The sequence below is a fragment of the Heterodontus francisci genome, chromosome 8 (genome assembly GCF_036365525.1).
Source record: "Heterodontus francisci isolate sHetFra1 chromosome 8, sHetFra1.hap1, whole genome shotgun sequence".
NCBI lineage: Eukaryota > Metazoa > Chordata > Chondrichthyes > Heterodontiformes > Heterodontidae > Heterodontus > Heterodontus francisci.
The window spans coordinates 9,374,449-9,393,061 of record NC_090378.1 but is presented as its reverse complement, the minus strand read 5'-3'; the positions used below and the strand labels follow the sequence as shown (position 1 = coordinate 9,393,061).

Below are 18,613 nucleotides of genomic sequence, written 5' to 3'. Positions count from 1 at the left end.
CACTAGAATCTGGGCCTCAATACACTTGTATAATTCTGGGCTACAATTGCTGTATCACCAAGTCTGCTGCAGATTCAGATTAAGCTGATTCAAACTCAAATGTCTTTTCTCAGCTCTGGTCCAAACAGTCTCATAACAAGATGATGCTCTGATAAACAGCAGCTAGAAATCTTCATTTCAATTTACTTATCCAGGAAACTATCCATGTTTCTTGAGAATTAAGTTTAAACTAAATTGCATGTGCTTATTTTTAAAAAGATGGCTTTTACCTGAGATCCTGGTATTTGCTGGTGGAAAACGTCTGTGGCTTTTCTGAGCAGCTGAATTAATGCACGATAATTTGAAGCATTGCTCCATGTCTCCAAATTAATTCCATCCAGAAACCGGGATTTTGCTAAATTCACATGATTTTTGATAAAATTGTCTCGTTGGCTCCTGTCTGTAATTTGTATTTCTTGTATAAATTCTGGTGAAGCGTGAAGAAATCACAATGATTGTTTTTACAGTTTCATTTGCAGGACAGTCCCAAGACATTTTACAAACAGAACTGGCAGCATCAAGGCGAAAGCAGGAGAGGAACATTTAGCTGCAGCTTGCATTTACCTAGTGCCTTCCACATCCTCAGGATGTCCTTACATTCTTCATAACCAATTAATTATTTTTGAAGTGTAATCACTGTTGTTTTCTAAGTGGATTTTGTAGCTAATTTGTGCCCAGCAAGGTCCCACAAATAGGAAATTAGATAATGGACCAGTTTGGCATTTTAGTGGTGTTGGGTGAGGGATGAATGTTACCCAGGACACCACGAGAACTCCCTGCTCTTCTTCACATTGTGCCCACGTGGTCCTCTACACCCACCTGAACAGGCTGGTGAAACATTTGTTTAATATCTCATCTGAAACACAGCACCTTCACCAGTGCAGCACTCCCTCAGTACTGCCCTTATGTGTCAATTGCTGGAGTGAACCCAAAACCTTCTAACACAGAGGGGAGGGAGATGGAGAGATAGAGAGAGAGCGTGTTCCCACTGAGTCAAGCTGACATGATGGAAGTGACCAAAAGCACAGTCAAACAGATCAGCTTCAAGGCAGATTGAGAAGAGAAGAGAAATAGAAAAGCAACAATAGTAGAAGATTCTAGATTCTAGTTTTCAAGGCAGTAACAGCTGAAGGAGCTGCATTGATGGTGGAAGAGGAGAATTCTCATCAGGCCAGAGTCATTAGAGTGGAGCGTGTGCGCTGGACTGAGGCTCAGTACACAATAGGGTAGGACTTTCACTAAAGTGCATCCTGCATTCTAATTCTGGCTTCAATGACATACTGCTGTTGTGACATTTAATAAATGTTCCTGTTATTAATTTATTAAAGTCAAGATATCCCGTCATCTGGAGTTAGGGAGGACATCAAAAAGCAAGATCTCAAATGTAGTAATCACTGGATTACTCCCTTTGCCACACATGAAAGGCATAGGAGGATAGGGCAGTTAATGTGTGGCTGGAAACATGGTGCAGGAGGGAGGGCTTCAGATTCCTGGGAGATTGGGAGTTCTGTGGCAGGAGGGACCTCTTCTAAATGGACAGATTACACCTGAATAGATCTGAGAACAGGATCCTTGCTGACAGGTGTGGGGTAAGTTTTATACTAATTTGGCTTAAAGACAGAAAACAGCCAGCATAATAAATGGCTATTTTTCTGACTGGAAGATGGAAGACAGTGGTGTTCCCCAAGGGTCAGTGCTGGGACCACTTCATTTTTTGCTATATTTAAATGACTTGGATCTTAGAATACAGAGTAGAATCTCAAAATTTGCCAATGACACCAAACTTGGAGGTGTGGCAAACAGTGAGAATGATATGAACCGCCTGCAACACGATGTAGACGAGCAGAATGCACAGAGAGGTGGCAGATGGAATTGAACACAGTCATGGAAGTGCTTTATTTTCTGTTCTTTAAACGAAGGGGGAGTTCTGTGTGCCTTTAAAACTGAGAGTTGTTTGTCTCTCAAAAGACAATGAGTGTGAGCTGCAAGTCTGTTTCCTAAGCAACAGCAAGAGAGATGGGGTGACATGCTGTATTGTACCAGTTTGACTGTGTGTAAAGATTGGCTAGAACTGGTTTGATCTGGCAGACCAGTGAAGCATTCTCTCCTTGAAGGAAGGAAGGATTTGCCTCTCTCTCAGCAAAAAAATCTACATTAGCCTACAGGTTGTGTTTTGCCCAAAGGGGAAAAGACCCCAGGAAAGGATTCTTTGCATTATTGGAGATAGCAAATTCCTTTTTACTCCAGTCTCGAAGAAGTCTCTGCCTCAAGAGTGACTTTCTGTTGTCTTTTGTGTTTCTGGGAGCTCTGGAAACCCAGTAGTTTCTACTAATAGACTGCTGCTTCAAAATCTAAATAAACCTCTTGCTATACTCTTTGCTGAAAGAGCTGTGTGACGCCTACTGCAGCTGAAGTGCCTTGAAAGCCTATCCATTATAGACTGTTCATCAACTCGCCTGGAGACTTTGAGTGGCATCTGCCTATTCGACTCTGGGATACCTCACTGGTCCAGAAAATTAACCTAACTGGGACTTTCAACCCAGTTGTTTTATTATTCCTCAGAAAAGCTTCCTATTAAAAACATCATTTTAAACCAGTTAAACCAGTTTTTGAATGTCGGTGTATGTTCATGAGGGTCAGAACGAAAAGGAAGTTATAAAGTCCCGGATGGGATTTATCCTAGGATTCTCTGGGAAGCTAGGGAGGAGATTGCAGAGCCTTTGTCCTTGATCTTTATGTCGTCATTGTCGACAGGAATAGTGCCGGAAGACTGGAGGATTGCAAATGTTGTCCCCTTGTTCAAGAAGGGGAGTAGAGACAGCCCTGGTAATTATAGACCTGTGAGCCTCACTTCGGTTGTGGGTAAAATGTTGGAAAAGGTTATAAGAGACAGGATTTATAATCATCTTGAAAAGAATAAGTACATTAGAGATAGTCAGCACGGTTTTGTGACGGGTAGGTCGTGCCTCACAAACCTTATTGAGTTTTTCGAGAAGGTGACCAAACAGGTGGATGAGGGTAAAGCAGTGGATGTGGTGTATATGGATTTCAGTAAGGCGTTTGATAAGGTTCCCCACGGTAGGCTATTGCAGAAAATACGGAAGTATGGGGTTGAAGGTGATTTAGAGCTTTGGATCAGAAATTGGCTAGCTGAAAGAAGACAGAGGGTGGTGGTTGATGGCAAATGTTCATCCTGGAGTTTAGTTACTAGTGGTGTACCGCAAGGATCTGTTTTGGGGCCATTGCTGTTTGTCATTTTTATAAATGACCTGGAAGAGGGTGTAGAAGGGTGGGTTAGTAAATTTGCAGATGACACTAAGGTCGGTGGAGTTGTGGATAGTGCCGAAGGATGTTGTAGGGTACAGAGAGACATAGATAGGCTGCAGAGCTGGGCTGAGAGATGGCAAATGGAGTTTAATGCGGAAAAATGTGAGGTGATTCACTTTGGAAGGAGTAACAGGAATGCAGAGTACTGGGCTAATGGGAAGATTCTTGTTAGTGTAGATGAGCAGAGAGATCTTGGTGTCCAGGTGCATAAATCCCTGAAGGTTGCTAACCAGGTTAATAGGGCTGTCAAGAAGGCATATGGTGTGTTAGCTTTTATTAGTAGGGGGGTCGTGTTTCGGAGCCACGAGGTCATGCTGCAGCTGTACAAGACTCTGGTGAGATCGCACCTGGAGTATTGCGTGCAGTTCTGGTCACCGCATTATAGAAAGGATGTGGAAGCTATGGAAAGGGTGCAGAGGAGATTTACTAGGATGTTGCCTGGGATGGAGGGAAGGTCTTACGAGGAAAGGCTGAGGGACTTGAGGTTGTTTTCGTTGGAGAGAAGGAGGAGGAGAGGTGACTTAATAGAGACATATAAGATAATCAGAGGGTTAGATAGGGTGGATAGTGAGCGTCTTTTTCCTCGGATGGTGATGGCAAACACGAGGGGACATAGCTTCAAGTTGAGGGGTGATAGATATAGGACAGATGTGAGAGGTAGTTTCTTTACTCAGAGAGTAGTAAGGGCGTGGAATGCCCTGCCTGCAGCAGTAGTAGATTCGCCAACTTTAAGGGCATTTAAGTGGACATTGGATAGACACATGGATGAAAATGGAATAGTGTAGGTCAGATGGTTTCACAGCTCGGCGCAACATCGAGGGCCGAAGGGCCTGTACTGCGCTGTAATATTCTAATTCTAAAAGTCTTTTTAGACATAGTTTTATCTCAATATTGTTTAAGATTTAGCTTATTAATAAATAGTTAATTTGTTGTCATTTAAAGATACCTGGCTTGGTGTGTTTTATTCTGGGGGTTAAGAAAGTGTTTCATTTGGTTAACTTACAGGAGGTGGGAAACTTTAATAGTATGCTGTGACCTGTGGGGTAATGGGACTGAATTGACAGTGCATTACTCCCGCCTCATCATAACAATATTGACAAGTGTGAGGTGATGCATTTTGGCAGAATGACTCGGGAGAGGAAATATATACTTAATGGGACAGTTCGAAAGACAGTGCAGGAACAGAGGGGAATGGGGTGCATGTTCATAGATATTTGAAGCTGGCAGGACATATTGAGAGAGTGGTTAGTAAAGTGAGGGGCATGCAGAGAGTCTTCAGGGTGATTTGGACAAGTTAAGTGAGTAGGCTAATGCATGCCTGATGCAGTATAATGTGAATAAATGTGAGGTTATCCACTTTGGTAGCAAAAACAGGAAGGCAGATTATTATCTGAAAGGCTATATACTGAGAGAGGGGAACATGCAACGGGACCTGAGGGTTCTTGTACACAAGTTGCTGAAGGTAAGCATGCAGGTGCAACAGGCAGTAAAAAAGGCAAATGGTATGTTGGCCTTCAAAGCAAGAGGATACGAGTACAGGAGCAGGGATGTCTTGCTGCAATTATACAGGGCCTTGGTGAGGCCACACCTAGAATATTCTGTGCAGTTTTTGTCTCCTTATCTGAGGATAGATGTTTTTGTGATAGAGGGAGTGCAGCAAAGGTTTACCAGACTGATTCCTGCGATGGCAGGACTGACGTATGAGCAGAGATTGAGTCAGTTAGGAAAGATTCTAACAGGACTTGACAGGGTAAATGCAGGAAGGATGTTCCTGATGGTGAGGGAGTCCAGAACCAGGGGTCATAGTCGAAGGATACAGGGTAAACCTTTCAGGACTGAGATGAGGAGAAATTTCTTCACCCAGAGAGTGGTGAGCCAGTGGAATTCGCTTCCACAGAAAGAAGCTGAGGCCAAAACATTGTTTGTTTTCAAGAAGGAGTTAGATATAGCTCTTGAGTCCAAAGGGAATCAAAGAATATGGGGAGAAAACGGGAACAGGTTACTGAGTTGAATGATCAGCCATGATCGCAATCAATGGCGGAGCAGGCTTGAAGGACCGAATGGTCTACTCCTGCTCCTGTTTTCTATGTTTCTATTTTCTATGCATATGGGATCTTGGACTTCATATATCGAGGCTTTGAGTACAAAAGCAGGGAAGTTATGCTGAACTTTTATAAAGCTCTGGTTAGGCCCCAACTGGTGTATTGCGTCCATTTCTGGTCACCATTCTTCAGGAAGGATGTGAGGGTCCTTGAGAGGGTGCAGAGGAGATTTACTAGAATGATTCCAGTGATGGGAATTTTAGTTAAAAGGTTAAGCTGGAAAAACTGTGGTTGTCATCCTTAGATCAAAGGAGATTGAGGGGAGATTTAATGGAAGTGTACAAGATTAGACAAGGAGAAACGTCCCATTAATTAATGGTACAAGACTAGGGGACACAGATTGAAGGTTTTGGGCAAGAGATCGGGGGAATATGAGGAAGAACATTTTTACGCAGTGGGTGGTAATGACCTGGAACTCGCTGCCCACAAGGGTGGTGGAAGCGGAGACAATAAATGACTTCAAAAGGAATTTGAATGGGCACTTGAAGGAAATAAACTTGCAGGGCTATGGGTATCGACTAGGGGAGTGGGACTGACTGGATAGCTCCATGGAAAGCCAGCATGGACTCAATGGGCTGAATGGCCTCCTTCTGTCCTGTAAATGACTCGATGACTATATTACCTCCTCTGCTCTGTTTATGACATTCTTGATGGCATGGATATACCAGTCTTCCCTTAATCCAAGTTCTTCAGTCACAACCTGTGCACTGTTTGGCCGGGTCTGGTTAGTCAGTATTTTAAGTAACAGAAACAGCTCCTGGATTGAGTCTTCACTTTCTTCTGCTTGCCGGTGCTCCACTCCTGCCTGACTGCCCGATCTGGGGAGGACTCTGTCTCCTTTTATCTGGTTCTAACCAGTGTCAGTTTCCCTGGAAACCTGAAGTTATTTTTCCAGCTTCTGTTTCTGTTTAGATTTCCATTTCTGTTTCAGTTCTAGTTTCTGAATCAATTCTAGTTTCCCTCTCAGTTAGAATCTGAAAAGCAAACTTTGGAACCATGGATTCCATCACATGTCCCATCTTGGGGAAAAGAAAGTTTTACTGTAGTAAAGTTTTCATTACAATGGTTTAGAAATACAGCAAGTTGTTAACATCATAAACATTTGATCAAATAGCTTATTGCATATTGTAAAGGTAATATTTTCATGTTCCATAATTGGACATATTGGGGTGAATTTTATCAGCACCTCGATGTGTGGGCCGCAGTGGGGAGGCCCATAAAATGCTAGTGGGAGCAGCCCACCTCGACCCACGACACCGAGATGGCCCCACTGGATATTAGCTGTGGCAGCGAGGCCTCGGTGCAGCCCTCACCCCCATCGTTTGGCGGCGGGGCCTTCATTACAATATTAAAATGAGGATAATTAACATTCAAATGAACTTACCTGCCGGACGGAACTCACACGCCTTCAGACCTCCGTTGGAGTTCCAAGGCGAGACACTGGTCGGGAGGGGGAGGAATAAATATTATCAGATGGGAGAAGGGGGAAGCAGGGAAAACACTTTTTATTGGTTGCAGGGATGGTGGGAAGGAGTTGAGGGTCAAAGGGAACAATTTTGTGGGGAAGGTTCAGGTTATCAATACAAGTTTTTCTGGGGGGAGAGGACGATTTATATATAGATTATCCATTGGGAGGTGGGAGATGGGATTTGAAGTTGAATTAAAATTGTATTTTTATTTCCCGGAGACTGGGACCTGTAAAAATTTAAATGTCACTGAAGGGCTCGAAGCCCTTTAAAAATAGCGGTGTGCCTGAGAGGTGACGCTGTTGCCGGGGACGCAGCAGCCGCCCCTTCTGCATCATCGGGGGCAGCTGCTCTCCCCCTCTATTTAAATGAGCTTCCGGGCATAATATCGTGGAGGTTCGGCGCCGGAACCTCCGGCACAGCGCGCTGCCGTGAAGCGCGAGGCACTGATAAAATTCAGCCCATCGTATTTACAAAATTATAAAGGCTTAATCAATAACAAAAGCCACTCAAATTTGCCAGTTAGGATTCAAACATTATAGAATATCAGAACTCAGGGCCTTCATTCTCTTTTAAACCCCTTCTTTCAACTTTGGATACAGCATCAGCAATGATATTGTTTTTCCCTGTAACATGCACAATTTTCAGTGTAAATGGCTGGAACATCAAACTCCAACAAAACAGCTGGAGGTTCTTTGTTCTGAACTTTGAGAAACAAAGTGAGTTGTGGTCTATAGAAACTAATATTTCTCCTTGACTATTGATTACAAAGACCTCAAAATGTTGTAAAGCCAGTACAAGACTTAAAGCTTCTTTGTCGATCGTCCAGTATTTTGTTTGATGTTTATTGATCTTCCTGGAGAAGTAGCTACTGGGCTGTTCCAGAGCAGGATCATCATCTTGGAGCAGCACTGCTCCGACTGTTACAAAAGTGCCTCTAGGTTTTGTTAAATATATTTTTTGAGGATTCATTTTTGAAAGATTGACGCAATGTTAAACTTTGGGGTTTTCAAAGGGGGTTATGTAAAGGTCAATCAAAATATCAATAAGGTTGCCGGTGTAGACAGAATTCCCGCCGAATCTCAGAAATACGGCGGAGAGGCACTCTTGACACAAATACATGGTCTCATCACCCTCATCTGGAAGGAGAACAGAATGTCAGGGGATCTCTGAGATGCCGTTATTATGACCATCTTCAAAAAAGGTGACAAGACCGACTGTGGTAACTACAGAGGGGTATCCCTGCTGTCCGCCACAGGGGAGGTCATCATAAAAGTCCTTCTCAACCACCTCCTCCCTGTGGCTGACGAGATCCTACTGGAATCACAATGTGGATTCCATCCATCAAGAGGCACAGTGGACATGATCTTCACAGCAAGACAACTCCAAGAAAAGTGTAGGGAGCAGCAGCAACCTTTACTCATGGCCTTCTTTAACCTCACAAAGGCCTTCGACTCTGTCAACTGGGAGGGATTATGGAACATCCTCCTCAAATTTGGCTGCCTGGAGAAATTCGTTACCATCCTCCACCTGCTGCATGTCGACATGCAAGCTGTAATCCTTGCTAACAGATTGTCAATGACCCAATCTGTGTGCAAACTAGGATCAAGCAAGGCTGTGTCATCACACCAACACACTTTTCCACCTTCCTCGCCGCAAGACTCCACCTCATTTCTTTAAAGCTCCCTGCGGGAGTTGATCTACTCTACAGGACGAGCCTCCAGTCCAGAACCAAGGCCACTTCAATCTCTGTCATCAAGTTGCACTATGCTGACGACGTTTGCCTATGCGCACACTTGGAGGAAGAGATTCAAACCCTCGTCGATGCATTCATGGAGGCATACAATAGAATGGGCCTGAAGCTAAACATCCGGAAGACTAAAGTCCTATACCAGACTGCTCTCACAGTGCAACATTGCCCCCCGACTATCACGATCTACAGCGAACCACTGGACAATGTGAATCACTTCTCATACCTTTGGAGCCTCCTCAGTGTCACATAATCGTTTTTTTCCTCATCAGGTTAAAAAACAGTGCTTGTCTTTCAGACTCAGTTTCAAAACAGTGTGCCTTTAAGACTGAGGACAGTATGCCAGCTGCACCTGCCATTAGGCCAAAGCAGGAGAGAGAGGTCACATGGTATAATGTTTCCCTTTGTGTGTAAAAACTGGCAGAAACCGGATTGAACCAATTTACCAGCAAACCATGTTACTGAAGAAAAGAGCTGTCTATTTTTCTCAGCAAAAAATCTACAAGGAGTTATGGGCCACATTAATTGCCTAAGGAGGAAAATACCCTTTGAAGGGACTGTTTGTATTGCTGAAGTAAAGTTTTGACTGACAGACTGTCAGTTTTAAACTTCAAGAAGACCATTTGCTGTGCTCATTGCTGAAAGAACTGTTTCTGCCTGCTGCAGCCAAAGTGTTTTGAACGTCTATCGACTCAGAGACTATTTTATCAAATCCATGTGGAGACTTCGAGTGGCATGTGATCATTTTTATATTAGAATACCTCAACCATCAGGAATGTAACCCACAAAGACTTATATGCCAGTTATTTATTTACTCTTAAGAAATAAGTATTTTTTTTAAAACATAATTTTTTTTCAAAGAAACCGGTTAACCATGATTTTTGAGTGTATGTGTATGAATGGGGGAGTTAAGTTAAAATAACAAGTTATAAGGTCTTTAGACATAGGTATATCTTAACAGAGTTTAGTATTTAGTTTTGAACAAATAGTTAATCTGTTGCTGTCTAGACACCTGGTTTGAACTGTTTTATTCTGAGGGTTACGAGAGTGTTTAATTTGGCATTTTCCGGTTGGGTGGGAAAACGTTAATAATATACTGTGACCTGTGGAGTGATGGGACTGAATTGACAGTGCATTGCTCCCACCTCAGTCATAACATCAGCAAGGGCAGACATTGATGATGAAACTCAGCATCGCCTCCAGTGTGCCAGCGCAGCCTTCAGTCGTCTGAGGAAAACAGTGCTTGACAACAAAGACCTCAAACCTGGCACCAAGCTCATGGTCTACAGGGCCACAGTGTTACCTGCCCTCCTGTGTGTGTCAGAAACATGGACACTGCACAGCAGATATCTCAAATCTCTGGAGAGATATGACAGTAATATGGGACACAATTTCAAAATTGGCAGATGACACAAAACTTGGAAGTATTGTGAACTGTAAGGAAGATAATGATAAACTTCAAGAGGACAGGTTGGTGGAATGGGCAGACAAGTCCCAGATGAAATTTCATACAGAGAAGTGTGAAGCAATTCATTTTAGTGGGAAGAATGAGAAAAGACCATAAAAATTAAGAGTACAAATCTAAAGGTGGTGTCGGAGCAGAGGCACCTGGGGGTATATGTGCACAAATCATTGAAGGTGGCAGGGCAGGTTGAGAAAGCATTAAGAAAGCAAATGGGACCCTGGGCTTTATAAAGAGGCATGGAGTACAAGAACAAAGAAGTTAGGATAAAGAATAAATGATGTAAAAGCAAAATACCGCAGATGCTGGAAATCTGAAATCAAAACAAGAAATGCTGCAAATACTCAGCAGGCCTGGCAGCATCTCTAGAGAGAGAAGCAGAGTTAACGTTTCAGGTCAATGATCCTTCATCAGAACGGGCAAATATTCAAAATGTAATCGGTTTTAAGCAAGTAAAGCAGGGGTGGAGCAAGAGATAATAAAAGAGAAGGTGTTGATAGGGCAAGATCACAGAGAATAACTGACTAGGACCCATGCGGATACCCATAGCAATACCTTTCACTTGAAGGAAATGTGAGAATAAGTTCAGCCAGGTGGAGGAGGGTGGTGGTGGTGGTGGTGGAAGTTAGGATAAACCTGTATAAAACACTGGCTCAGCCTCAACTGGAATATTGTGTCCAGCTCTGGGCACTACACTTTGGGAAGGTTGTGAAAGCTTCAGAGAGGGTTCAGAAAATATTAACGAAAATGGTTCCAGGGATGAGGAACACCAGTTACATGGATATGTTGGAGAATCTGGGACTGTTCTCCTTCCAGAAGATTAAGAAGAGATTTGATAGAGCTGATCAAAACCATGAGGGTTCTGGACAGAGTAGATACAAAGAAACTATTCCCATTGGCAGAAGGATTGAGAACTAGAGGACACCGATTTAAGGGGATTGGCAAAAGAAGCAACAGTGACATGCAGAAAAACTTTTTCACACAGTGAGTTGTTAGGATCTGGAATGCACTGCCTGAGCGTGTGGTGGGGGCAGATTCAATGGAGGAGTTCAAAAGAGACTTGGATAATCATCTGAAGAGAAAAAAAATTGCAGAGGTACAGGGAAATGGCGAGGGAAGGGGATGAGGTGAGTAACTCTTGCAGAGAGCTGGCACTGATAGGATGGGCAGAATGGCCTCCTTCTGTGTTGCAACCATTCTATCATTCTATGAGGACAGGAGGTGTGTGTTGATGTAATATTTTTAATATATAATAATTGGAATGTAGAATCATTAATAATGGTTGTATAGGAGCTGCAGAGGAATTTCAGCATTGTAACATCAATAACAGTGATATCATAGAATGACATAAAATATACAGCACACAAACAGGCCATTCGGCCCAACTAGTCCATTCCGGTGATTATGCTCGAGCCTCAAACCTGCACACTGCATGTTCCATGATGTGGTTCTCAATAATACAGCTTGCATGAGAAGATAGAAGGACATTCATGTTTTATTCTGTGATAAAATTAGTTACCTTTTGTGACAATTCGAACTTTATTTGCGTGAGCATGACACACAAGATCAGGTCGTGGAAAATGCAAGGCGACAACAGTCGTGACCTTAGACCAGTCATAATGTATCCAATCCGCTCCTCCATGATAAAACACCAAGACCTGATACAAAAATAAAACTGTCAGCTGCAGTAATGAAGGATATAAAACTGACATTAAAAATATAGATTTTCCTGATCAATATAATTGTCCCCAGGGTACAGGATAAGGAAGGGATAATGAACACATCTAGTCTGCAGGTTATATTGATGGAGCTCCTGTTCCTGCCACACTGCCCACTTAGTAACATTACTCTGAAATAAATACTAACCTCATCAACTACACAGCAGTTACAGAGACATTTAACACCAACATTTGTTCAAAGATCTGCTAAATTGTATTCAATTTAATCATGACCAGGGTCCCAGTTTTACAATGACCGAGGTCAAATCGATTTTTAACTGGTGTTTTGGGGATCAATATTGTGTGAAAACTGCAAACCTGAACCATGGTATGAGGCTGTAAGAGTGAGATCACACATCATTTAAGACTCTGCACATTGGAGAAGCATTAAAAACACATTTTATTGATGCTTCACTTGTTAAAATATCTTTGCACTGCCCAATACTACGGCTGGTCCTATTTTACACAGGCTGTAACTATACCAAGATTAACACTTGAACATATGTATTATATATAACAGGATTCTCTTTGCATTTCAACAATAATCTGAGCTGCCCCTTGCGCCGCTGCACCAGCTTCACCTGTCACTGACCCCGACTCACAGCCTCAGCCTGTTCCTGATACTCGGACTGTGTTAACGACCCCTCTCCAGTCTGTATCTCCCCCGGAGCCCAGGCTGGAGCCTGACTGGAGAACTCTCTTCCCCACATCAACCCAGTCCAGCCCGAGTCACCCAGTCCAGTCCAGCCCGAGCCCCCCAGTCCAGTCCAGCCCAGCCCGATCACCCCAGTCCAGTCCAGCCCAGCCCGATCCCCCCAGTCCAGTCCACCCCAGCCCGATCCCCCCAGTCCAGTCCAGCCCAGCCCGATCACCCCAGTCCAGTCCAGCCCAGCCCGAGCCCCCCAGTCCAGTCCAGCCCAGCCCAAGCCCCCCAGTCCAGTCCAGCACAGCCCGATCCCCCCAGTCCAGTCTAGCCGAGCCCGAGCCCCCCAGTCCAGTGCAGCCCAGCCCAAGCCCCCCAGTCCAGTCCAGCACAGCCCGATCCCCCCAGTCCAGTCCAGCCCATCCCGAGCCCCCCAGTCCAGTCCAGCCCAGCCCGAGCCCCCCAGTCCAGTCCAGCACAGCCCGATCCCCCCAGTCCAGTCCAGCCCAGCCCGAGCCCCCCAGTCCAGTCCAGCCCAGCCCGAGCCACCCAGTCCAGTACAGCACAGCCCGATCCCCCCAGTCCAGTCCAGCCCAGCCCGAGTCCCCCCAGTCCAGTCCAGCACAGCCCGATCCCCCCAGTCCAGTCTAGCCGAGCCCGAGCCCCCCAGTCCAGTGCAGCCCAGCCCAAGCCCCCCAGTCCAGTCCAGCACAGCCCGATCCCCCCAGTCCAGTCCAGCCCAGCCCGAGCCCCCCAGTCCAGTCCAGCCCAGCCCGAGCCCCCCAGTCCAGTCCAGCACAGCCCGATCCCCCCAGTCCAGTCCAGCCCAGCCCGAGCCCCCCAGTCCAGTCCAGCCCAGCCCGAGCCCCCCAGTCCAGTACAGCACAGCCCGATCCCCCCAGTCCAGTCCAGCCCAGCCCGAGCCCCCCCAGTCCAGTCCAGCACAGCCCAATCCCCCCAGTCAAGTCCAGCCCAGCCCGAGCCCCCCAGTCCAGTCCAGCACAGCCCGAGTCCCCCCAGTCCAGTCCAGCACAGCCCGATCCCCCCAGTCCAGTCCAGCCTAGCCCGAGCCCCCAAGTCCAGTCCAGTCCAGCCCGAGCCCCCCAGTCCAGTCCAGCCCAGCCCGAGCCCCCCAGTCCAGTCCAGCACAGCCCGAGTCCCCCCAGTCCAGTCCAGCACAGCCCGATCCCCCCAGTCCAATCCAGCACAGCCCGATCCCCCAAGTCCAGTCCAGCCCAGCCCAAGCCCCCCAGTCCAGTCCAGCACAGCCCGAGTCCCCCCAGTCCAGTCCAGCACAGCCAGATCCCCCCAGTCCAGTCCGGCCCAGCCCGATCCCCCCAGTCCAGTCCAGCCCAGCCCGAGCCCCCCAGTCCAGTCCAGCACAGCCCGATCCCCCCAGTCCAGTCCAGCACAGCCCGATCCCCCCAGTCCTGTCCAGCACAGCCCGAGTCCCCCAGTCCAGTCCAGTCCAGCCCGAGCCCCCCAGTCCATCCCAGCCCAGCCCCCCAGCCCAGTCCAGCACAGTCCGATCCCCCCAGTCCAGTCCAGCCCAGCCTGAGCCCCCCAGTCCAGTCCAGCACAGCCCGAGCCCCCCAGTCCAGTCCAGCCCGAGCCCCCCAGTCCAGTCCAGCCCGATCCCCCCAGTCCAGCCCGAGCCCCCCAGTCCAGTCCAGCCCGATCCCCCCAGTCCAGCCCGAGCCCCCCAGTCCAGCCCAGCCCGATCCCCCCAGTCCAGCCCAGCCCCGGGGGGTGGAGTCCCGGCCCCTGGTGTAAAAGGAACATCCTAAAGAGGACAATCTCTGACCTTCCACATCAGTGCGGGTGAGAGGAGCTGAACCACATGAGGAAAGGCAGGAGCTCACATCCCAATGCTCCATTCCAAGTGTTACTGCTCAACACACTTCAAAAGACAACTTCAAGTAAACTAACTCTTTTCCAGAGGGAATTTAATGATCTGAGACACTCACCTCAACTTGGTACTGATGGTCCGCGGGTATGGGTTGACACAGATCCCGTGGAGAACATGGACACGGATTCTGGGAAAAGACCCCGGAGTCTCCGCCGATCCACAGCGCCAGCACCGCCAGAGCCCGCACCAATACCAAACTCCAGCGCATCCTCTCCGCCGGAGATGAAAATCCATCAGACACAGTGAGATGGTTTATTTATATTGAGCTGCATGTGACTGATGATGAAACCTCCTGGATCTCTATCTCTATCTCACTTTGTGTGATAATAGTGGAATGTTGACGCAAGCTTCATCCTGTCAAATGCAACTTTGTTGGGAAGTTCTCTTCTCCCCCTCTCTTCCTGTCTTGTGCAACATTCATCCCTGAACCTTTCCCCTTTTCCAACTCATTCATCCGTGAACATTTCTCCCTTTATATCGCTCTCTCGTTCAGCATTCACCCCTGAATCTGTCTCCCCACCTTCCTCCTGAACCTGGGCAACATTAATCCCCAAACCTCTATCGGTATTCCCCCTTTCCTCTGAACTTGGGCAACATTCATCTCTGTACCTCTCCACCACGTTCCCCCTCTTGGTCCATTTCCATTGTCCAAAGGTTGGCCTCCATCCTCCTAGTCCTTGCTAATATTCATCTCTGAACCTCTGATATTCCACCCCACCACTGCTACCACTGCTTCCAGCATCTCTGGAGCAACACCATGACCCTCTCTGCTCCCGTTCCTCTGATCTTCGCTCGCATTCATCCCTGAAACTCTGATTCCTTGTGCCCCCCACATCGTCCATCTCTGGAGCAACACTGACCTATTGCAATCTCTCCCCATTTACTTGCTATCTTTGTCACCATTCATCCTTAAACCTCTTTCCCCCTCCACCCCCATCCCCGATACTCTCAGCCCTCTTCCAACTTTCATCCTTGAACCTTCTGCCCTCTTCCTTCATGTTTTGTGCAATTTTTATCTTCAAAACTTTTTCCATCCTTCCTCAGTGTCTTGCACAACATTCATCCTAACCCTCTCTCCACTCTTCCTCTCTGACTTTGCCAACATTCAGTTGCATGGTGGTAATGTTACTGGGCTAGTAATCCAGAGGCCCGGACTCATGCTCCGGAGATACAAGTTCAAATCTGGTCTGGTGGAATTAAATTCAATTAAATAAAGCTGGTCTCAGTTATAGCGACCATGAAACTACTGAATTGTTGTTAAAAACCCATCGAGTTCATTGAAGTCGTGTAGGAAAGGAAATCTGCTGTCCTTTCCCGGTCTGGCCTACATGTGACTCCACAACCACAGCAATGTGGTTGACTCTTAACTGCCCTCTGAAATGCTGAGCAAACTACTACAAAAAAGCTGACAAAGAATTAAACTGAATGGACTGCCCAGCATCAACCGAGGCACTGGGAATGACAAAGGAACGCCCCAGTCAGTTACTCTACAAAGTCCACCTTATCAGCATATGAGGACTTCTGCCAAAGTTGAGAGAGCTGTTCCACAGACCAGTCAAGCAAGATTCTTGTCATACTGACTGAATCATACCTTTCAGCCAGTGTTCCAGTCTCCTCCATTACCATACTAAAAACAAAATACTGCCAATGCTGGAAATCTGAAATAAAAACAGAAAGTGCCGGAAATACTCAGCATGTCTGGCAGCATCTGTGGAGAGAGAAACAGAGTTAACATTTCACATTGATAACCTCTCATCAGAGTTCATCGTCCTGAAGCATTAACTCTGTTTCTCTCTCCACAGATGCTGGCAGACCTGCTGAGTATTTCCAGCACTTTCTGGTTTTCTTCACCATCACCATCCCTGGGTGTGTCCTGTCCCACCGGCAGGAAAGACCCACCAGTGGTGACGGTACAGTAGTATACAGTCAGGAGGGAGTTGCCCTGGTAGTCCTCAACATTGACTCCAAAACTCATGAAATCTCATGGCATCGGGTGCAAGCATAGTCAAGGAAACCTCCTGCTGATTACCACCTACCACCCTCGCTCAGTTATTGAATCAGTACACCTCCATGTTGAACAGCACTTGGAAGAAACACTGAAGGTAGCAAGGGCAGAAAATGTGGAACACTTCAATCTTCAATGCCCATCACCAAGAGTGACTCGGTAGCACCACTACTGATTGGCCTGGCCAAGGCCTGAAGGACATATCTGCCAGACTAGGCTGTGGCAGGTGGTGAGGGAACCAAGAGGAAAAAACCTACTTGATCTCATCACCATCCTATCCACCTGTCACAGATTCCGCTGTCCATGACATTAGTGGCAGGAGTTCTACTGCACAGTCCTTGTGGCAACAAAGTCCCTCTTTACACTGACAATATCCTCCATCATGTTGATTGACACTACAATCCTGCTAAATGGGATAGATTCAGAACAGATCTACCAGCTCAAAACTGGGCATCCATGAGACACTGTGGGTCATCAGCAGCAGCAGAATTGTATTCAACTACAACCTGTAACCTCATGGCCTGCATGTCCCGCAATCTACCTTTACCATCAAGCCAGGGGATCAATGCTGGTTCAATGAAGAGTTCAGGAGAGCATGCCAGGAGCAGAACCAGGCATACCTCAAAATAAGATGCTGATCTGGGGAAGGTACAACACAGGACTAAATGCATGCTAAGCTGTGTAAGCAGTACGCAATAGAACTAAGCAGGAGGGCGGGCTTTAGATCCCTGGGACATTAGAACCGGCTCTGGGGGAGATGGGACCTGTACAGGCCGGACGGATTGCACCTGAACAGAGCCGGGACTGAGTTCCTTGCGGGACGTTTTGTTAGTGCTGTTAGGGAAGGTTTATACTAGTTTGGCAGGGGGATGGGGACCTGAGGTTAGACTGAGTTGGTACAAAATGAGAAATGAAATGGAAGTCAGAAAATTAATGGATGAGACTGGAAGACTGAGGAAACAAAGGTTAGAAAATAAAAAAAAAGAGTTTGACAGTTCTCAAGAGTAACTATTTCAGTGCAAGGAGAAAAGCAAATAAAGCAGATGAGCTGAGGGCACAGATAGACATGTGGCAGTGTGATATCATAGCTATTACAGAAACATGGCTTAAGGAGGGACAGGAATGGCAGCTCAACATTCCCAGTTAGAGGGTTTTCAGACACAATAGGGAGGGGGATTAGAAAGGAGGGGGAGTCGCAATTTTGATCAAGGAAACTATTACAGCTGTGAGGAGGGATGATATACTGGAAGGTGCATCAAATTAGGCCTTATAGATTGAGATAAGGAACACAAAAGGGGCAATCACACTGCTGGGAGTTTACTATAGACCCCCTAATAGTCAGAGGGAGATAGAATAGCAGATATGTAGGCAAATCTCTGAGAGGTGCAAGAATGTGCAAAAAGGCAGTAATCGTAGGGGATTTTAACTACCCCAATATTAACTGGGATAGTTTTAGTGTGAAAGGAATTGAGGGAGCAGAATTCTTGAGGTGTGTTCAGGAGAACCTTTTTGCCCAGTATGTAGTATGTTCAACGAGAGAGGGCGCAGTTTTAGACTTAGTTTTAGGAAATGAAGATGGGCAGGTGGAAGGGGTGGCAGTGGGAGAGCATTTTGTTGGTAGTGATCATAATTCAGTCAGTTCTAACATAATTATGGAAAAGGGCAGAGATAGAACAGGAGTCAGAGTTCTCAGTTGGGGCAAGGTCAATTTTACTAAACTGAGGAGTGGTTTAGCGAAAGTGGACTGGAAACAGCTACTTGAAGGTAAGTCTGAGTGAGAACAGTGAGAGGCATTCAAAGGAGAGATTCAAGGGGTTCAGAGTAAACATGTTCCCACAAAGAAAAAGGCTGGGACGGCCAAATCTAGAGCCCCATCGATGTCGAGGAGCCAACAGGATAAGATAAGGCAGGAAAGGAAAGCTTATGTCTGACACCGAGAACTCAATACTACAGAAAGCCGAGAGGAGTATAGAAAGTGGAGAGGTGAAATCATAAAGGAAATTAGGAAAGCAAAGAGAGGGCATGAAAGAATATTGGCAAGCAAAATCAAGCTGAACCGAAAGATGTTTTATCAATACATTAAGACTAAGAGGATAACTAAGCAGAGAGTAGGGGCTGTAAAAGATGCTGGTTTGGTTCTTAATGAATACTTGTGTCTGTCTTCACAAAAAGGGGGACATTGCAGATATTGT

The 18,613-nt window shown here is 46.3% G+C and overlaps 1 protein-coding gene across 1 annotated transcript in view; it reads right to left on the bottom strand.

The window, feature by feature from the left end:
• Positions 1-14,624, bottom strand: part of LOC137373165 (di-N-acetylchitobiase-like) — a 49,441-nt gene extending 34,817 nt beyond the window's left edge. The window contains exons 1-7 of the mRNA XM_068038024.1: positions 14,475-14,624; positions 12,183-12,200; positions 11,666-11,804; positions 7,934-8,073; positions 6,711-6,803; positions 2,496-2,610; positions 270-466 (exon numbers count right to left, since the gene is read on the bottom strand). Of these exons, the coding sequence (XP_067894125.1) occupies positions 270-466; positions 2,496-2,610; positions 6,711-6,803; positions 7,934-8,073; positions 11,666-11,804; positions 12,183-12,200; positions 14,475-14,624 (852 nt within the window). The remainder of the gene's footprint in view (positions 1-269; positions 467-2,495; positions 2,611-6,710; positions 6,804-7,933; positions 8,074-11,665; positions 11,805-12,182; positions 12,201-14,474) is intronic.
• Positions 14,625-18,613: the final 3,989 nt, after the last annotated feature.